The sequence below is a fragment of the Phalacrocorax aristotelis genome, chromosome 7, assembly GCF_949628215.1.
Source record: "Phalacrocorax aristotelis chromosome 7, bGulAri2.1, whole genome shotgun sequence".
NCBI classification, from domain to species: Eukaryota; Metazoa; Chordata; class Aves; order Suliformes; family Phalacrocoracidae; genus Phalacrocorax; species Phalacrocorax aristotelis.
Genome location: NC_134282.1, coordinates 15,654,675 through 15,672,503, shown reverse-complemented (window position 1 = coordinate 15,672,503; position 17,829 = coordinate 15,654,675). Strand labels below are relative to the sequence as shown.

Genomic DNA, 17,829 nt, shown 5'->3' with positions numbered 1-17,829 from the left:
CACTAAGAATTACCTATCTTATTTCGGAGCTTTTCTCAACCAAGATGCCTCTTCTACTAATCTAAACGTCCTGTGCTCTACGTAGTCTCTTTTTTCTTCCTTTCTGTACATAGAATTATGCATTTCCAAGGAGGTGAAAAATATTTCAGATCATTCTCTCATTAATACATAGGATGACTAAGGGGCTTACTTGTCACACCAATTACAGTGGTAATAGCCAGATCTTGGAACAAAAACTGGTAATTCCCAAAGGAGTTTAGTTGCTGAAAAGAACAACACAAAGAAAAAAAAAATCACAAATCAGACATTCACCATGGGCTTGTTTATACCGTCTCCAGAAAGCCGTATTATTTTCATGGAGCTAATGCTCTGCTGTTTGTTCTGAAACGGTACTCAGCAGATAAGGGGACCACACAATCCACCACCCTGCCAATAGATTCGTAATCATTGGGCCTGCAGTGAATACTGTCATTTTGTGCATTGTTCAGACTAACAATGCTTCCAGTTCACTCAATGCAAGTGAAAAGAAGGCTATTTGAAGAGATGTGATTTCTCAATGCTGGGTGACTTCTGAATGCAAAGCCCTCCTCTCTATTTGGGACGAAGCCATGCAAAAGTGGTTTAAAGCTCTCCACGGGATTTTGCTTACTGTCAAGTTAATTCATGCTTAAAATGCTAAATAAATTGCAACAGCATATGCTTATGCCAGATTCTCCCTTTTCACAGACATATGTCCTCATCCAAAATAATGTTCTGTATCTCAACTTCTTTTTGCCCAGCTTCAATCTTGAGCCACTGGCTGAAGTGAGTGGGAAGAATCTTTCCAGTTTTCAGCTGAGGGTACAGGAGGACCATATGATCACACCAAAGAACTTTGCAGCTCAGATAAAGGTAAAGCTCCATACCCTAGTTTTACTGTGGCTTTTATGCCATGTTTCTCCTACACAAGATTTTTCCTACAAGAGAGTTCTACAAGTTCTCCTATAAGGTTCATCCACTTCTAGTCAACATGTTCCCAAGACATACCCAGTACAGTAGGAGAACACCAAGGTACTGAATGGTGCTGTACAGTGCCATGTACTTGAACATGCAGAAGGAAGTGACGAGGGCAGCACGGCCTTCCCTGTGTGAAGACAGGAATAAAGGACAGTAATTAGGTGATGGGGCCAGTCCTCTCAAAACACTGTTGAAAAACAAGGCATGTGTCACAAGTAGAGAACTCTCTGCCAGTATCTTGCTGGCTGGGAGGTGAAATAAATAAAATCTGGCCTAAATGAAAGTAAAATCCTCACTTGCAGAAGTCTTGCTGCAAGCAAAAGGGCTTGATTCTAGTCATTAGTTTTCCCAAGACTACAATTTACCCCAGCGAGTTTTCTTGCTGACATTAATAGTGCAGGTAACAACGCCATATAAGGAAAAACATACAAAGCCAAGCAGCTGCTCAGTGAGTTCAACCAGTCCTCTCCTCCTGCAGTGAGCATATGGTATCCAATGGGGGTCACACACTCTCCCTGGTTATTCATCTGCCCCAGTAAGCAAAGTCAGGACCCTGGCATAAGAGATGCTAATGTTTTGCTTGCATAGGGTATCAGAGGCAGGGCCTAACCATAGTCTAGAGGCTGATTTGTGTACATTTGATTCAGCTTTATGGAGCATTGATCATTTTCGTTTTTTCTTTTGCATTTAAAATACTGCTAATGACAGGAAGCTCAGCTGTAGATGCCCTCTACCTGTGGTTTTGAGGGAATTAATATATCTTAAAGGAATTTCAGGTGGGAACTAGGCAAATGGTAATTTCAAGGTCAAAGGCATTTATTTTCCTCCAGATAGGTACATTCTGGCTGTCTCCTTTATGAAATAGGAAACAAAAATCTATGCTTACCTGATCAGCTCTGGCACACATGCTATGCTGGCGGTTTGGGATGTGAAAGGTGAAGCCACAGACGCCTCCTGCTCCGACAGTGATATCCCTGCATGCGCCACTTTCAAAGCCTGAAAGTCACATTCTTCTTCAGCACTCTCAAACCAGGAAGACACAGCAACTGACATGTCAGCCAAGAAGTGACCCCTTACTACAGAATGTGTTCTGTGAACAGCAGTCCCTCTTCACTCCCTGGGTATGCTCCACCCAAAGGGTTCCTCCAGTGGGATGTGGCTGAGGCATCAGGTCCAGAAGAAGGATGGGGATGACAGCATGGGGAAGTCCATTTTCCACAGACCCCAAAGCCATCCACTACCAGCTGCAGAAGACAGGTTTGGTTCTGCCTTCTTTGTGAGCACTTATTTGCAGTCACACTTTATGCAGACAGTCTAGGTTCTCTGCTTGCTTCCCCCAGGAGAATACTTGGGACTTTGTGTTAGGGCAAGTGAGTGCTTCACTGCCTATGTGGCATTGCTCTCACTGCCACAAGGATGTGTGAAGTCATGGAGTGAACTGAACCTGCCCAGAAGGGAGTTATGGGTCCCTCCTGAACATGGAGCCTTCCTTCTCAAAAAAACCAAAAATATTCTTACACTTCTAAAATGTGCATTTACAAAAACCTTATAGGGCTATGGCTGTTCCCCATAGAGGCTCCTCCTCATCCTAGTCTTCTCCACCCCCAGACACTGAAGATGTTGACAGAAACGCCTGTAGAGGATTTGGAGAATCCTCTATTGGCTTTTGCAAAGGAAATGAATCAGCCCTTGAGACCACAAAGTGCAACAATCTCTGCCTAGGACAGCTCTTGCATGGTAAGGACCACACTGTGGGATCAGGCCTGAATCAGTACTGGTGCCAGTTCAGCTGCTCTGTGAATAAGCATGTGCTTATTCACTCATCTCCAGCATATGCTCAGTTTGGGATATTCTACTGGCATTGCATTAATTTTTCATTTTTAAAATAAATATATAGTAAAGAATTTTTACTTACCCCGCAGTCGTTGGCTCCATCTCCACACATGCCCACAAAGTAACTAAAAAATAAAGTGACCTACAGTTCAGTTCTGGGGAAAGAGAGACCTATAAACAGAAGGGAATCAGAGCCTTCTTCACGCGAGTCATTTATGCAAGTCATGTGAATTTTTTGTTAAAAGCCCTTCTGGGAAGCTGAAATACTGAATTACAAGCCCAGGGTCCTGGACTGGGCATGAGTGTTTGGACTGCACCTCAGATGTGTCTACAGGAAAGAGTTTCTGCTGTGACAGACTGAAGAATACATTAGCATGAAGTTCTATGTTTGTTACAATGGACTGAGTCTCCCACCCTCACTAGATTTAAGCTCAATCATAACAGAGGAAAGGACTAATGGTGACAGCCCTGCTCAGAAAGGAAGGATTGCAGGCACTGGTACCTCATGTTCATGGGGAATAGAAATGAGTGGGGACTCTGCTTTGGGGTCCAGTCCTGCCAGAATTTGCTGCGGCAGACAGAGAGTGACAGAGGCAGCTGGTGTAGAGACAGATGGAGAACATGGGCTTAACAGGATATCTGCAGACAGCTACCCAACCTGAGGCCGAAATAACCGTGTGAAATGATGAGCCCTAAAAGTAAATCCTTATATCTGCAGCATCCAGGTAAAATCAGCCCAGTGCTTCAGGAGCCGACTCCTTGTGTCTTTTACTGCTGGGGTCTGGATTTCAGTGCAGGGCAAGTTCTCACTGGGAGGCATTGATGGTGGTTCAGAGAGGCCAGACAGTGGTTGGGATGCTCACAACTGCTCACACCAGGCTGATAATCTGAAACAGCCTAAGGCTTACCCTGTTCTAGGCCAAGGCCAGGGGCTAGCTAGTTGAAGTGAGGGTGGGGGTCTTCAAAAGACTTGGGAGACAGCTGAATAACAGGCAACAAGACACCTGGGACTCAGGAATCTATATATACACCTCTGTGACTGTGAGCAGCACAGGGCATACAATCCAGACTGCCCTGCCATGTTTTCTAACCCATCACGCTGAGTCAACAATAGTGCAGTAAAAAGACTGCTAGCATCAAGAAGCCGCAGTGCTGGGAGGCATTCCTGAAAATCTTGGGTAGACAAGTGCCCCTCCCTCAGGCCTAGAAAGAAAAGTAAGAATGAAGGATGATGTGAACAAATGAAACCCAGAATCACGGGTGTGTTAGGTCTTTGATGGGTTGCCAAACCAACATGGACTTCAGCGTCTCTTCTTTAACAGGCTTTTGGAATTTAATTGCCAAGCTGAATGTCTGTGGAAGTTTCAGTTTTGTGCACTTCCAGGAAACGCTATGTTAGACAAAAGCTAGCTCTTACTAGACTCTTCAAGCCTGGACATTCATCAAACACTTCCTAACTCTTAGTGCTCATTATGAACTTACTCCAGCTTTTGAAATTCTTCTACAAGGCTGGATTTCTGAGCAGGAGACATTCTAGCAAAAACTGTTCCATTCAGCAGGAGCTGTAAGGAGAAAAAAGGAAGCGATTTTTCAAGCACTTGAGGTAAGGGTCACAGTGATTTCAGTGACAATCTGGAATAGAAACCACCAAAAATTCACATTTCCAAACAACTGATGCTAGACTCCAAAGCTGGAAAAGCTGATGATCAAAGATAAAAGGTATCTTAATTAATATTTTGAAATAATAACAATCACAATAAGGACAAGAGGCCTGGCGTGTCATTTGCATTACCTGATGAACACAGAGTACCAGGCATGGATTTACTAGAAGAGAATTCATGAGACTATCGTTTCCATAAAACAGACAAGTCACACTGAATTGCATGCTGTGTAATACCATGTTTTCTCCCGTTCTCCAAAACATGACAGAATCAGTGCTATGCAAGGGCCAGGCATATGGGCATAAATGTTTTAAGTCATGTCCTCACACCATGAGGCATGCCTGTTCCTCTCATGTGCAGAAAAAATCCAGGGATTTTCAGATCCTTCCCCATGGATTAATAGCAGAGATTCATCCAGCCCGTAAGTATTTCAGGGTTAGAATTGTTCCCAGAAGACATCCTGGTACGGATCTCTTCAGCTAATTATATCACAACAATCCAAATCTACTGAATGGCAAGCCTACTCCAGCTAAATTCAGATCTTACCTTTGGAAGTAAGTGCCGGAAATGCTGTGCCACAATTTGGTAAGATTTTCCACTCATGGCAAAATGATACTGGCCTGATCCCAATGCTAGCCTGATTCTTCGTTCAGTCTGACTGTCATCCTCCTATAAAACAAGACAGAATGGGTGCTGCCCCCAGGCCCTCAAATGCTACTATGTGCATTTAACACAAGCACTACTACAAAGAAAAGGACATACCATGGGGAGGGCACTTGTGAAGGCTCTGGGAGACCTGGGTTCAAGGCCCATTGCCTTTGCCTGGATTTGTAAAGGTATTTAGGCACATAATGTCATTAATTTCAGTGTGAAATGAGTGCTACGTATGTCTTAAAAGCTGGCCCTCATCATTGCCACATTTGATAGAATTTATGCAACAGTGCCAATCTGCTGGGCTGCACTGAGTGAGAGGGGGCTACAGAGAGCATATGGGCCCCATAGCTAGGCTTGCCTTTTTGCAGTGAAATACAGTGAAGATGCTGCTCAGGTTGAGCTTTGGTAGAAAGGAGCCCCTCAACAGTCCCTGCAGAGATTCCCTACCATCTGCCTGACTCTAATACTTCTCAGAGAAGGGTCAGCACATTCAGATCTACTCTTCGGGGAGAGACTAACTGGTCTTTGTCTCAGTTTCTTTGTGGAGATGCTTGATGAAATGTGTTTCTTAGCATAGCTAGCCTGTTTCACTGTGTATATGCAATTTCTCAATAGTTAATCTGTGTCTTAATTCTTCAGGTATAGCAAAGTGCTAACACTCTACCTGCTTGAACAGGGCTAGTTTATTCAGTGCAGTTCCACAGATTTTAAGTCCATATCTATGCTATTAAATTCACCTTGCAGGGAAAGGTAACGTGCTTTAAACTGACATCAGCTAAGCATGAGGGCTAGAGATAAATCTTTCCTGCATTTCTGCAAAGCTGTTCTCAAACCTAGCTAGGCAGTTAGCGAAAACATGTTCCCAGGATAATAAGCTAGGAAGGAAGTTCTAGGGGAGTACATTTTTTAAAAAATCCCGTCTTTTTAAACACTTTCCTAGCACATAGCATTCTGACTTGCAGACAATGCTGAATGACTGGTCTCTGTTATATTAGCATAATCCCACTGCATTATTTAAAGCATTCCAGCTTAGTTTGTTTTCCTGCTGCACAACACCTGCTTCTTATATGCTCACCAGGTTTCTGTAATCTTCAGTTTTGTTTTCTTCTAGTGGTTTCCAGGTAATAGATGCTGAAAAAGATCCAGGTGGTTTTTTCGCTTCCACAAGAATCACTCTGTTCGTTGGAGAAATCATCCCAGCATTTTTGGCAACAGTTACAGCTGTCCGAATGTTGTCACCTAGAAAAATCAAGGGGCTTGTTATCTAAAAATTTCTGCAATAAGGAATTGTTTATGGGGAAACATTAGCCTTTTCCTGAATTCTGAATTTTCAAATATATCCACAAGAATCGGTAGGATTTCAGTGTCTGTGCCTAAGAAAGTTTTTGATAAAGACCAAAACTTTGCAGATGAGGTCTGTCTCAATAATTAAATCTGTTTTCATCTGGAAAGGAAATATTTTCATCTTAATCTGGAGAGCAGATTATTTTCATCTTCAGCTTGAAGAAATCCAGATGGGGTACATGCTTCTAGTTTATCAGTTTTAGACAAAAAAACTATAAGAGATTCACTGCTAAGTCACTGCTAGTATCACTGATTCTCACCAACTGGCCTTAGATGGCTTTGGTGTAAGATGTGTGCTGAAAGGGGTGAGGCCCAAAAAGACAAGATCTTTGAGACCCCTGGAAAAATATCATTGGACCATTGCAAAAATGGGTATTATCCTATCCAAATCCAAACCAGCCCTTCAAGAAAAAAACGGGATAAATAGAGACTGGAAGGCATGAGTTACCACATGTCATAATGTTCGGTGATTTGTCCTGGCATCCGTGCTCCATCTCTGCTCATTTATGACAACAGGATTTCATGAGGTGCTATAAAGAGGGGGTCTTGCACAGCATGTCTTTGTGCATGTCATCTGATAACCGTAGCAGGGAGAGCAAGTGGACTCACTGGAAAGCACCAGAGGACCAGGAATCCTCTGATCTGTGGTGATTAAGAGTTAGGTATCTGACACAACCTGGTGAAGTTGTCAGGGATATAAGCCTCCATGGTTCAGCTCATGTCATTATTACAACACAGGTGCTTCTTGGACTATAATTGTCTGAAAGATACAAATGTCTGTGCCTTTCTACCAGTGGTGGTAACAAAGCAGCAGACTGCTCACTCAAACTTCATTGAACTCCCTGTCTGGGCCAGTGGCCACATAAATAATCCACCCGTTTTAGATACCTGTGACCATAACACTCCTGATGCGGGCAGCACTGAGCTCTTCCAGGACAGGTTTTGTCTCCCTCTTTAATCTATTCTCCATTATCAGCAGACCCAGGAACGTCAGATCAGATTCTACCTCCTCCCTAAGAGTGAAGAACAGACAGACAGATTTAATTCTTTTGCCTTTGGCCTGTTTTTGCACTGAATTGCTGATAGCCAGTTATAACTGTTAATCATCCCACCTAACTCAAAAGAATCAAAATAACTTGTTAGTTTTCAGCAGTTCCAGGCTGTCTGTCCTTTGGGGTGCTGTTTCAACACCAGCAGGGCTTGCTTCCCACTGGCAGCAAGTGGGGCTGGTTGTGTATGGAAGATCTTCACTTGATTCTTTATCCCTCTGTTCTCCTCTTCCCTTGTTCTGAAGAATGAGTTCAGTACATTGCCAGCTTCGAGCTTATGTTTGCTTAATTACCAAATCAAAAAAGAGCTAATTTTTATCTACCTGCTCCACATACCAAGAGGAAGCCTGATGGATAAGTTGGACTGTTTACTATTCATGCACCATCCTTGGCCAGCATGAAAAAGCCCCCTGAATTTCCTGCAGGACTCCCAAACTGGGGTAGTCCGATTTGGAAAGTTCATGCACACCAGTCCTTCTCATGTGAGGACTGTAGAACAAACACACCTTAGTAAACATATCTGCTACTCCTGACAGTAGAACATGAGCAAACAGCATGAGGGAACTCCATTTCTGTTCTCTCCTACTCTTTTCCTTACACCTGTGCTATTGCTTATTTTACAGCTCAACACATGCAGTTGAGAACAGAATTTGGTAAACAATCCCATCCCTGAGTCACAAACTAGAGATCTCTCAGGGAGACTGGTTGACTCTGAAGAGTCTGAAAAAAATAAAAGCTTTCAAACACTTATTTTAACCACTGTAGTAAGGAGGAGGTGATGCCAAACACTTGCACGGCATTCAGAGTAGCTGAGACAGGTGGTGCCTGAATAGTCACTGCTTTCACAGTGGATCTTCTATTGGACCTCCAGTTTTCTTTTTCTCCTGGCAGTGTTTACATCATGCATGCTATAACTGCACACAGAGCTGCAAAATCTGGACAATATCACATGCTTGCTCACTGGACTAGATAGGTCTGTTATGACACCTGACACAAGAACTAAACAAACAACCGGCATTTTGCCTCAGTGCCATTGGCCCTTTCAGCAAAGGAAAAGCCCTGCAAAAGAGCAAACTGAAAAAGGCTAAACAAACTAAAGAAGGCTGAAGCTAGAAAGCTAAATGATTGGACCAAGACACCAGCAGACCACACGACTTTGGGCTAGAGAACAGGCAGTGTAATGGGGGTGGTCATCTGCTGCCTTTGCTTAATAAAGGAGCCAGGGAAAAAAAAATTAAAAAGACCTCTCTTCAGCTGAAAGCCTGGATAAATCTGCAAGAAGATTTGTAGAAATGATGGACTGAGGGAGGGGTGTATTAGAATTCAAAGTGTAGTAGAGTTATAACTCCTATGTTGATCCACTGTTAAGAAATATATAAGGATTCTGGGCATGTGCTATAAGCCTGGGGTAGTGAAGTGCCCTCTACTCACTCTCAGACAGACCTATATCCAGATTTAGATCAGATTCCCTCTGGCCTAAATCTAACAAAACTCTGTACTACAGCCCTGCTCTTGGCAGGGGTGTTGCGGTAATGATACTATGTGAGGCACCACTATCCTGTGGCTGAATGTGGCTGATAAGAGGCAGTCTATGGCTTACCTTGTTAGACCAGCAGAATGCTTCCCTGACTGTAGAGATTTACATGCCAGTCCGATGACCCTAAAGCCCTGCGCTGTGTAGAGCAGAAGCTTGCTTTCAAAGTTTGATGGGACTGTGCAAAAGAGGAAAAGACAGTTCATCAGGGCATAAAAGGAAGACTTGATGCAGGGAAGGTTCCTGTCCCAGAGGGCAGGTACACCTAGAGTCTACCCATAGGCCAAAGACATCAAGGAAAACTGCTGAACTGAACTTTACTCAATAACAAAATCATCACCTCTCCTCTGCCACTTTGCGCTTAGGATCCTAAAAATTATGCAAAGACTTACCTTATTCCAGTGTGTCATGAAAGAGCTGCGCTCTTCTAGCTGCCCTCCCAAGGCTTCGAGAAAATAACTTTTTTTGGTGTATACTGGACCAGTACACAACTTTTCCAAATACCTATTCTGGCAGAGACTGTACACCTTGTATAAGAGTTGGTACTTGCTTTTATCTCTTAGCAGTCCTTCTTTGCTAGGAAGGGCTGTAAGAGAGCTTAGCCTTAGACTTGGAGCTCTACAGAGAGACTCTAGCTTTTCAGGCTGAAGTATAAAGTCTTAGACCCAGAAACCTCATTTGGACCTTCCACTTCATTGCACCATCAAAAATCATGTATGCATTTCCAGGAAGCATTTATAGATGTTATTTACCTGTTTCTGCTCTACATAACATGGCTACCATTTCTGGAGCCCCTTTTGTGAAGACCTGTGGTTCCCCACCAATTTCCTGAGCAATGACAGACATTCTCTGCAAAGCTGAAGAAAATGGAAACTGATGTAAAATGGTAACTCCTTCCACTGGGGCCTAGGAGAAAAGCAAGCGTATTAGATACTGCAACAAGGGTTTTAAACTCAGGTCAAAGGATTTTAGGTCTGTACTTTGGGCCATGGTTAGAAGCTAACGATGTATAACAGGCTGATTTGTCACAGTGGGACAGAAAGGACTGGTATATAAAAAGGAGGTGAAATTTGTAGAGAAATATTTAACTTAAGCAGTAGGAAATGTTCACTGACAGTTTTAGCAGACTATTACATGTCATTTACTGAAAAGAACTCACTAGTTCTGTTTCTTTAACAAGACTCTGCTAGGTTTTACACTGGTCTTGCAAAGGGAAAACAGATGTTTGAAAGTGGCCCCGTTGGTGTATGTCACCAGTAACAGTCTGACACCAGCTATAAGACTCCACTGCAGTCCCAAATGCTTTTAGAGATCTTCATGATGCAGCTGAGTTTGAAGTGAGTCTCGAGCCACCAGGACAGGCAAATTTCTGAACTGGCCAATCTGTCATCCAGCGTCCCCCTGCTTCTGGTGTGAGCAACAAGCTCCCCCAGGCACCTCTTTTTGATCAGAGAGAGCAAGGCAATCTCTCTGCAGGCAGTACAAGAAAGACAAGGTGTGGAACACCTGTCTTGGGCTACAACAACCAAGTGTTTCTCTACTGAAAGGTAACTCTTACACTGACAGTTTAACTTGATCATGAATGTGAATTTTGAAAACAGCTTACACTGCTGGCTTTAGGCCCAGGTCTAACAACTGTGGCATGTGTGGGTCCTTGACCTTCAATCTGGTGTCCACTGGAATCATCTATCACCTGTGTATTGAAAGACAAAAATCTTTCAGATCACAGCACCAGTAGACCTGAAAGGAACCCCAAGGAATCATTTAGAGCTTTTCCTTCCCTCAAAAGAAGTTATCTTATTTTTTCCTGGGGCAGGGGGGTTGTCTGATCTCACGCTCAAAAGCTCCAGTAATGGAAAACTGACTGCTAAAACCCTTGGTTATCAATCCAGAGCTTCAGCAGCTTCACTAAGATACTAATGTACTCTTTGCAGTCCTCTCACGATAAATCCTTTACTCATTACAACCCACATAAATACACATAATACACAACCCACATAAATATGCAAAAATCTTTGATGTAACATAGACCCAATGGGAAAAATAATAAATAAGGGTTTGTATTAATGTAGAAAGCACCATCCTCTTCTCTTGAAGTACTCCACAAATCAGCTGGCTTTTTTAATCATCACATGACTATAAGGAACAAAAATATTTTATGGTGTCAAAGGGCACATGATTATTCATGTTTCACAGGAATTATAACAGGATTATTCCTGTTTAATTTATAATTTTGATGGGTGTCTGCCTAAGGCTGAGATAGCAAGGTCATGCCCCTGGGGAAAAACACCTTCTAACTCCTGTCATTACTGGATAGTTTATTCCTTGAAATTTGGCTGTTTTACATATTTTGCAGATACAAAACAGACAGGTGTTAAGTATGGATGTTGTCACCCAGTAAATAGCTAATGTTGCCCTGAATCTCTTATCTTATCTTGCATCAACAATGGCATGTGGTTATACCTTCCACCAGGGAATTATGGGCTGTTTTCCTCTTATCCACTCCAGATTTGCAGCCTTTTAATTTTCATAAATGCTCATGTTCTGCCCGCCCCCCTCCTGCAGTTGATCACAGAGTAAATATCAACACTGATGGCTGTCCAGTCAAATGAGCTAAGTACTCAAAGCACCCCTAGGGTGAAAGCTCTAGGCAGAAAGAAGGAACATTCCTCCAAAAGCCTAAGCATGTGGTATCTCTTCTGGGATTTAGATGTTTTACTTCTGTGTGGGAAGTGGCTATTTGCATGGGAGGGCTGAGGACATTTCTCCTTTGTCACAACACCAGAACTCCTCACCATTATTTGCATAACAACAAAGGACAGCTTTACCCAGTTAGTGGCCTCAAACATCTTCACATCCAGTGGGTCTCCTTGGATCTTGCCCTCCCAAACAAATAGTGAATGACAAACCACCATTGCTCTGAACACTGGGCCCCAAGGTAGGCTGTGGTCCACAGGGAAGCTGTGAATGTCCTGGAAGCTAACACAAAAAAGAACATAAAAATCATCATCAGAGGACACCAAACAACAGACTAACAAAAAAATCCTAAGTCAAGGGGCTGTTAAAGTCCTATCCTGTGGTCAGACCATAAGCACATTTCTGGGGACTTGTCCTCCCCCGCGAGCTATTTCTCACACACCTGTTAAAGGCTGGGGTACACATGCTCAGACTAGGTGTATTCTGCATAGTTAAGGTGTCCATTGGGATGGACAGAGGAACAGATATTATAAAATATCTTCCTTGCAGCTTGTGTAATGAATCTTGAGCTGTGAGGCTGATACAAGTTTGAGCATTTTTGTGGATGCTCATTTCTGGAAGTGTAAATGGCAAAAACACGGGCACTGAAGGAACTGAGTGGCAATCTCATGGGTAAGAGTGACTTACTGTCATAAAGGGTTGGGGCACTGCTACAGCTTTGAGATCTAACCTAGCAAGTCTACTGCAGACTACCCTGCCTGGGCATGCTGTGCCAAAAGGTGATGACAGTAGCTGCATCTTTTCATGCAGAGCAGGACCCCTGGGATGAGGCAACAAACTCATTTTACAGAGGCTATAGAAATAATATTGGAAATCTAAACATGGGGAACTTCAAACTGTTGTTTGACATTAATTGTCTTTCAGATGTGTTCATATGTCTAGGAGGAGAATCCAGTCACTATCCCACCAAATTTAAATGTCATTGGTGTGTCAAGGAGCCTTACCAGTTTCTTTCACAGGGCAGCAAGCCCCAAAGATCCAGGCCATCTTCTGTTAAGGTGCCAGTCTAAGTTAAAATGTACATTTAAATTAACTTCCCACATGAGAGCTCCAAAAGGAATAAAAAGCAAGACTTATTTTAAGAAGGTACTGTCCAGAAAGTGCCAGCACAGTGCAGAGCAAAAGCGCTACCAGCCAATTCCTAGATTCCAAGAAAAACAACAATTTGCAACAGTGCCTGTTCAGACAACACAAACTTAAGTATGCAAGATAGGTCAGCGTGTTTCCAAAATACAATGGAAATGCTTGATCAAAACGCATACTTTACCACCCCTAGCGTGGCTCTCATTACTACTAAGAGAGTAACCACCACATAGCAGTTACTTTGTCAAAGCAGATGAGGTTCAGCTGTCCACACATGTTGATCCTCTGTGGGCTGATGCAGAAGATGCCCTTTTTCTTCAGCCTCCGCTGGGTATAAATGATCCCTGTTGTCAAGGCAGCTGGAAGAGCTGGGGGGACAGCAATAGTGATAACATCCAAAGCCTTCTTCACCACTTCTCCTGCCTCCTCCTGACATAAAACCAAAGGCAGTTATCAGCAAGAGGGTGGCAAGGAGTGCTGTTGGATTGTCTGAGTGTAGCCCTCTTCATCCCTCCTCCCCTCCACTTCAGGTGCTTCAGGTTGTGCTGTTTTCTGCCCATGGTCCATCACGTATTCGTCTCCCTAAGAAATTAATTGCCTTGATTTAACCAAAGGCTTTAAGGCTACACCACTGCCAAAGAGCAGCCTCCAGGCCTTCTTTCACTCTCCATGCCAACAAACCCGCCTGGTAGAGCTCACAGTCTCCTCCAAAGCACATCAGTTCAAACACACCAGCTAGGTTACTGCACCCTCAGTCAAGCCCAGTTTCCCATGATAAGGCACACAGGAATCTGCCATTTATATGGGCATTCATCCAACTGCCTACGGGCATAGCTCTGGACTCCATGTTAGGGTGACAGGTGAGACATATGGGATGGTGCTGAAAAGGAGGGCAGAATGCATGAGCTAATGATTTCTTCTGACCTTATGTTCTAGGAGAAGGAAATTGCTTTTACCTGCAGGAAGAGACATGGAGGTAAAAGTTACATTTCTAAAAGAAATCTCTAATTTAGGACCTTAGAGGTCAGTGTAAAACTGACTGCCAGCATGCTGAATGTCAGCACTGTTATTCTGGGCAGCTGATATCACTGCTGAAGGATTTAATGCATTTCAAATTGGGGTCCCAGAACTGAGACGCTGCAAACTAAAGCCAATTTGCATTTCAGAAGGATCTGCAAACCATCATTGAATTCTATTATTACTGCTTCTGAGCTTAGGACTTTGACCATAAATCATGTTGCATTTGATGTTCTGAATTTCCATCATGTTCTCATTCTCCCTTCATTGATATTGTTTCAGACAACAGAAAGCACCAGTTTGATAAGGTTGTGTATCTATTTTATGTTAGAATGAAGCATATACCACCTTTAGATAAACACACTCACAGAAGAGAAAGCATTTAGTGTATCATGTGACTGAACCTTATACCAGTCTGACAAGACAGTTTCAGCTGCTGTGATAATATCAACATGCATTTTACATATTACAAGGGGGAAGTTAAACAAAAAAAATTAAAAAAGGAAAAACTGCAAAGCAGACACCAGGATAAACACACCTTCTTTGGTATCCCGAGGGGAATTAATCTTCTGAGGCAACTGATTGTAGATTATTCCAAATGAGAAAAATTATTCAAAAGCTGAATTGCAGAATCAACTTTGTAACTCAGGACTTGGACTTTACGTTGCCAGATAATTATCAAGGCATGAAATGATTTCTTGAAAGCTTTTGACAAAGTTCTAAACCAATTAAGTTTTTAAAACTGCAGAACTACTGTCTACAGTGTACAACTATTTCTTACATTGACCTTGATGCATGAGAATTAGTAAACTGTTTTTAAAAGGGTTTTAGGCAAGCCCTCCAGAGATTTAGAGATCAATATGGCAGGGTATACATGCACTAATAGGCCTTAATTACCCTCACTAGCCTCACCTCCGCCCATACCCTCTGCTCATAGGTTCAGGAGCTCCATTTATGCTCAGCCCTGGGCCTTCAGTCCCTGTCTGAGCCATATTTTAGGTATACCTGCCTTTAGTACTGTCTCCTGGATGGATGCCTTTAGAGGTGTGTGGCAGCCCTGTCTCTTGCCCTCATCTCTTTCTGCTTCTGACTGGTCTGCCTGGATTATTTACTACTTTGCCTTGCCTGGGACTATTGATGAGCTGTTACCAGCACCCAGCACTCTCCACCACGTTCAGATACTATGTGACTGTGTCCTGGTCAGTGAGGGCACTACCTGTGCTCTGGGCACCCTTGGCTCCTGGCTTGTCTTCCCCTAGGGAATAGCTGGCCCTTGCTGCTTCCTCACACCGTAAGTCCAAGTTCTACATTACGAAACTTGATTAAAATTATAACATGGAATTAACTGACACTTCATGTATATGGCACAGTAGAGAAGAGCTAACATAGCCTTTGTGGAGGGAATTAATACTCCATAAACCCCCTAGAGTAGAGAACTCTGGAAAAAATCAGTGGACATGTGGGTACTCAACTGACACAGGATAGTTGGCTTTGCAAAAGTTATTTCCCAAAAGCTCTTAAGGATACTAAGCTGCATGATAACTAAGTGAAGGTTATCTCCCTTCCTACCCCCGCCCTGCTCACCAAATGACTACACAAAGATATGAAGAAAACAGGGAATTCTTTGTAACATCAATAAATTTCAGGGATACATGCTTACACCTGTACTGTTCAGGGCTCTGTAACATGGAAGAAAGGTGGCTGAAGGGGTGGCCAATGTTCTCCAAATCATAAATAGTACAGCAAACATCAAATAGAAAGCAGCTATCTGCTACTTCTCTAAAACAAAAATCTACAGTGCCTTCAGTGATTTAGAGAGCAGCTTTAAAAACATTTTTACGCAGTACATAATGAAACTGTGGAAATCACTGCCACAAGTGCTCTCAAGTCCAAGGCATAAATTAATTCAGAAATATATTCAAGAACACTGTGGGAGATTTTCAGTGGCTATTACACCTAGATTATCTAGATACAAAAGGCAGCTTACTGAACTGTATAGACCTTTCTCTTCAGGAAGTTAGAGACTATACCAGGGAAGAATTGCTCTACACTTGCCCTACTTCCTAACCAGCTTCCATAAGCACTTGATACCAGTTACTCCCAGAGACAGTGGTCAGGGACAGATGGTTCTTTGATCTAAACTGAAGTTTTTTGAAAGCTGCCTTTCACAATGACACATCAGCCTGCGTCCCATTTAACCCACGACTCACTTGTGATTTTTCTAGGAATGTAGGAAAAGTGCCACAGAAACTCTGTAAAAGCTACTCGCAGAGTGCTAAGCTCTTGGAATCTCCCACTTTCACACTTTCAGAGCTCTAGAAAGCATTATGCTAATTACGTTCATTGATAATTACATGTATCAGCAAGCACAGGGCAGGCAACACACAAACAGAGGCAGCCGGTGTACAGAAGGCTCCTGATTAGACATGCAGGGCTTGCACAGGATTTGCTAACACCTCAGAATAAATGACTTGGGAAACAGTGGGTTTTGGCACCTTGGAATTGAATGTATGAGAGCTTATGTACTGTCACAAATTCAATTACATTGTAAAATGGCCTCATATTCTAAGGCAAAGAGGAGAGTGACAAGAACCATATTTTTATATATAAATGTATATGAAGCCACTCAAGTTTCAAGTCTCTTGAAACTGGGTGTGACCATTTCTCCTGCATTTAGTAACTCACCCCATTAAGTGCAAATACACACACTGTGTAGATCATTCCAATGGCTGCAAATGCTACAAGGCACATCAGGAACCTGAGGGCATCTCTGTACAGCCTGAAGTTCATGGGTTTAGGGTAGAGAATGGACCTTATCAGATCCCCTTTGGCTGTATTGAAACCTGGAAAGACAAACTAAAATCATTCTAAGGGGAAAATATTTCCAAAAGTTCTCTACAAAGAATGAAGGGCTTCAAAATGACTCGTCATTTCTGTAACTTAAGAAAGAAGGCCCAGATCTTTCATTTCAGTGTACGTGACCTACTCTGCAAAATACAGGAAAAAGCTACTTTTGTCTTAAGGAGGAGGATTTTTTCAATGTCTCAGAAGCAAAGCAAAATTCTTCTTTGTAATCATATGGTAATGTTTTTTGTAAAAGTTATGCCAAGAAAATGAAAACAACACATAATAGCTTAGCCCAGCCCAGGATTTAGATTCTCCATCTGACTGTTGTGAATTTGGATTAACGCCTTTAACTTAATGTGACTGGGCATATTAAGTCAGGTTGTTCCAGTAAAAAACAGCACGAAAGGAAAAGCGAACAAAGTGTTGACTGACCAGTCCGCAGCACCACAGCTTTCACTACTCCTCTGTCATCTGCCTTGGTCTGTATGACCTCTGTTCCACAGAAAAGGATGTGTTTTTTGTAATCCTCTGCACAGTACATTCTCCAGGGCTTGAAGTTATCAGCTTGGGGTAAGTGGGTCTTCATTACTGGAATACTTTCTCCTAGGGAAGATTAGCTCAGATGAGAAAAACTGCAGTACGCTTTAAAACCAGCCTGTTGATTTTCAAATAAGTACAGTATCTAGACAACTAGATGGTAAGTTAAAGGTATTTACTAGAACAACCATTTTAAAGGAATGTTACTTTTAAATTCTAACTTCTCCAGAGTAAATAAGAGTTTGAAGCCTAGAAAGCACACAGCCTCTGCCAGTGAAAAGCTCTCCTTTGCGTCAGTACAACTGCTTCGTGTAAGTCTGAGGACTAAAAGCAGTCCAAGGACTCCAAACCCTGGCTGGAGATACACAGACTTCAAAAGAGAACTGAACTGGTGTTACATGACTCCAGTCGATGGCCACAAGTTGTTTACCTAGTTTTAATCTCATGTGCAGGTCACTACACTACTCCCTTAGGCAGATTAAACATAACATTCCCTATTTCCCCTTCCTAGTAAATA

The 17,829-nt window shown here is 42.7% G+C and overlaps 1 protein-coding gene across 1 annotated transcript in view; it reads right to left on the bottom strand.

The window, feature by feature from the left end:
- Positions 1–17,829, bottom strand: part of LOC142059816 (putative cation-transporting ATPase 13A4) — a 43,273-nt gene that overhangs the window by 8,539 nt on the left and 16,905 nt on the right. The window contains exons 10-25 of the mRNA XM_075098939.1: positions 17,208–17,378; positions 16,614–16,771; positions 13,152–13,340; positions 12,773–12,834; positions 11,900–12,050; positions 10,678–10,764; positions 9,824–9,977; positions 9,138–9,249; positions 7,377–7,501; positions 6,220–6,383; positions 5,037–5,159; positions 4,312–4,391; positions 2,912–2,954; positions 1,883–1,992; positions 1,027–1,123; positions 191–263 (exon numbers count right to left, since the gene is read on the bottom strand). Coding sequence (XP_074955040.1) covers positions 191–263; positions 1,027–1,123; positions 1,883–1,992; positions 2,912–2,954; positions 4,312–4,391; positions 5,037–5,159; positions 6,220–6,383; positions 7,377–7,501; positions 9,138–9,249; positions 9,824–9,977; positions 10,678–10,764; positions 11,900–12,050; positions 12,773–12,834; positions 13,152–13,340; positions 16,614–16,771; positions 17,208–17,378 — 1,899 coding nt within the window. The remainder of the gene's footprint in view (positions 1–190; positions 264–1,026; positions 1,124–1,882; positions 1,993–2,911; positions 2,955–4,311; positions 4,392–5,036; positions 5,160–6,219; positions 6,384–7,376; positions 7,502–9,137; positions 9,250–9,823; positions 9,978–10,677; positions 10,765–11,899; positions 12,051–12,772; positions 12,835–13,151; positions 13,341–16,613; positions 16,772–17,207; positions 17,379–17,829) is intronic.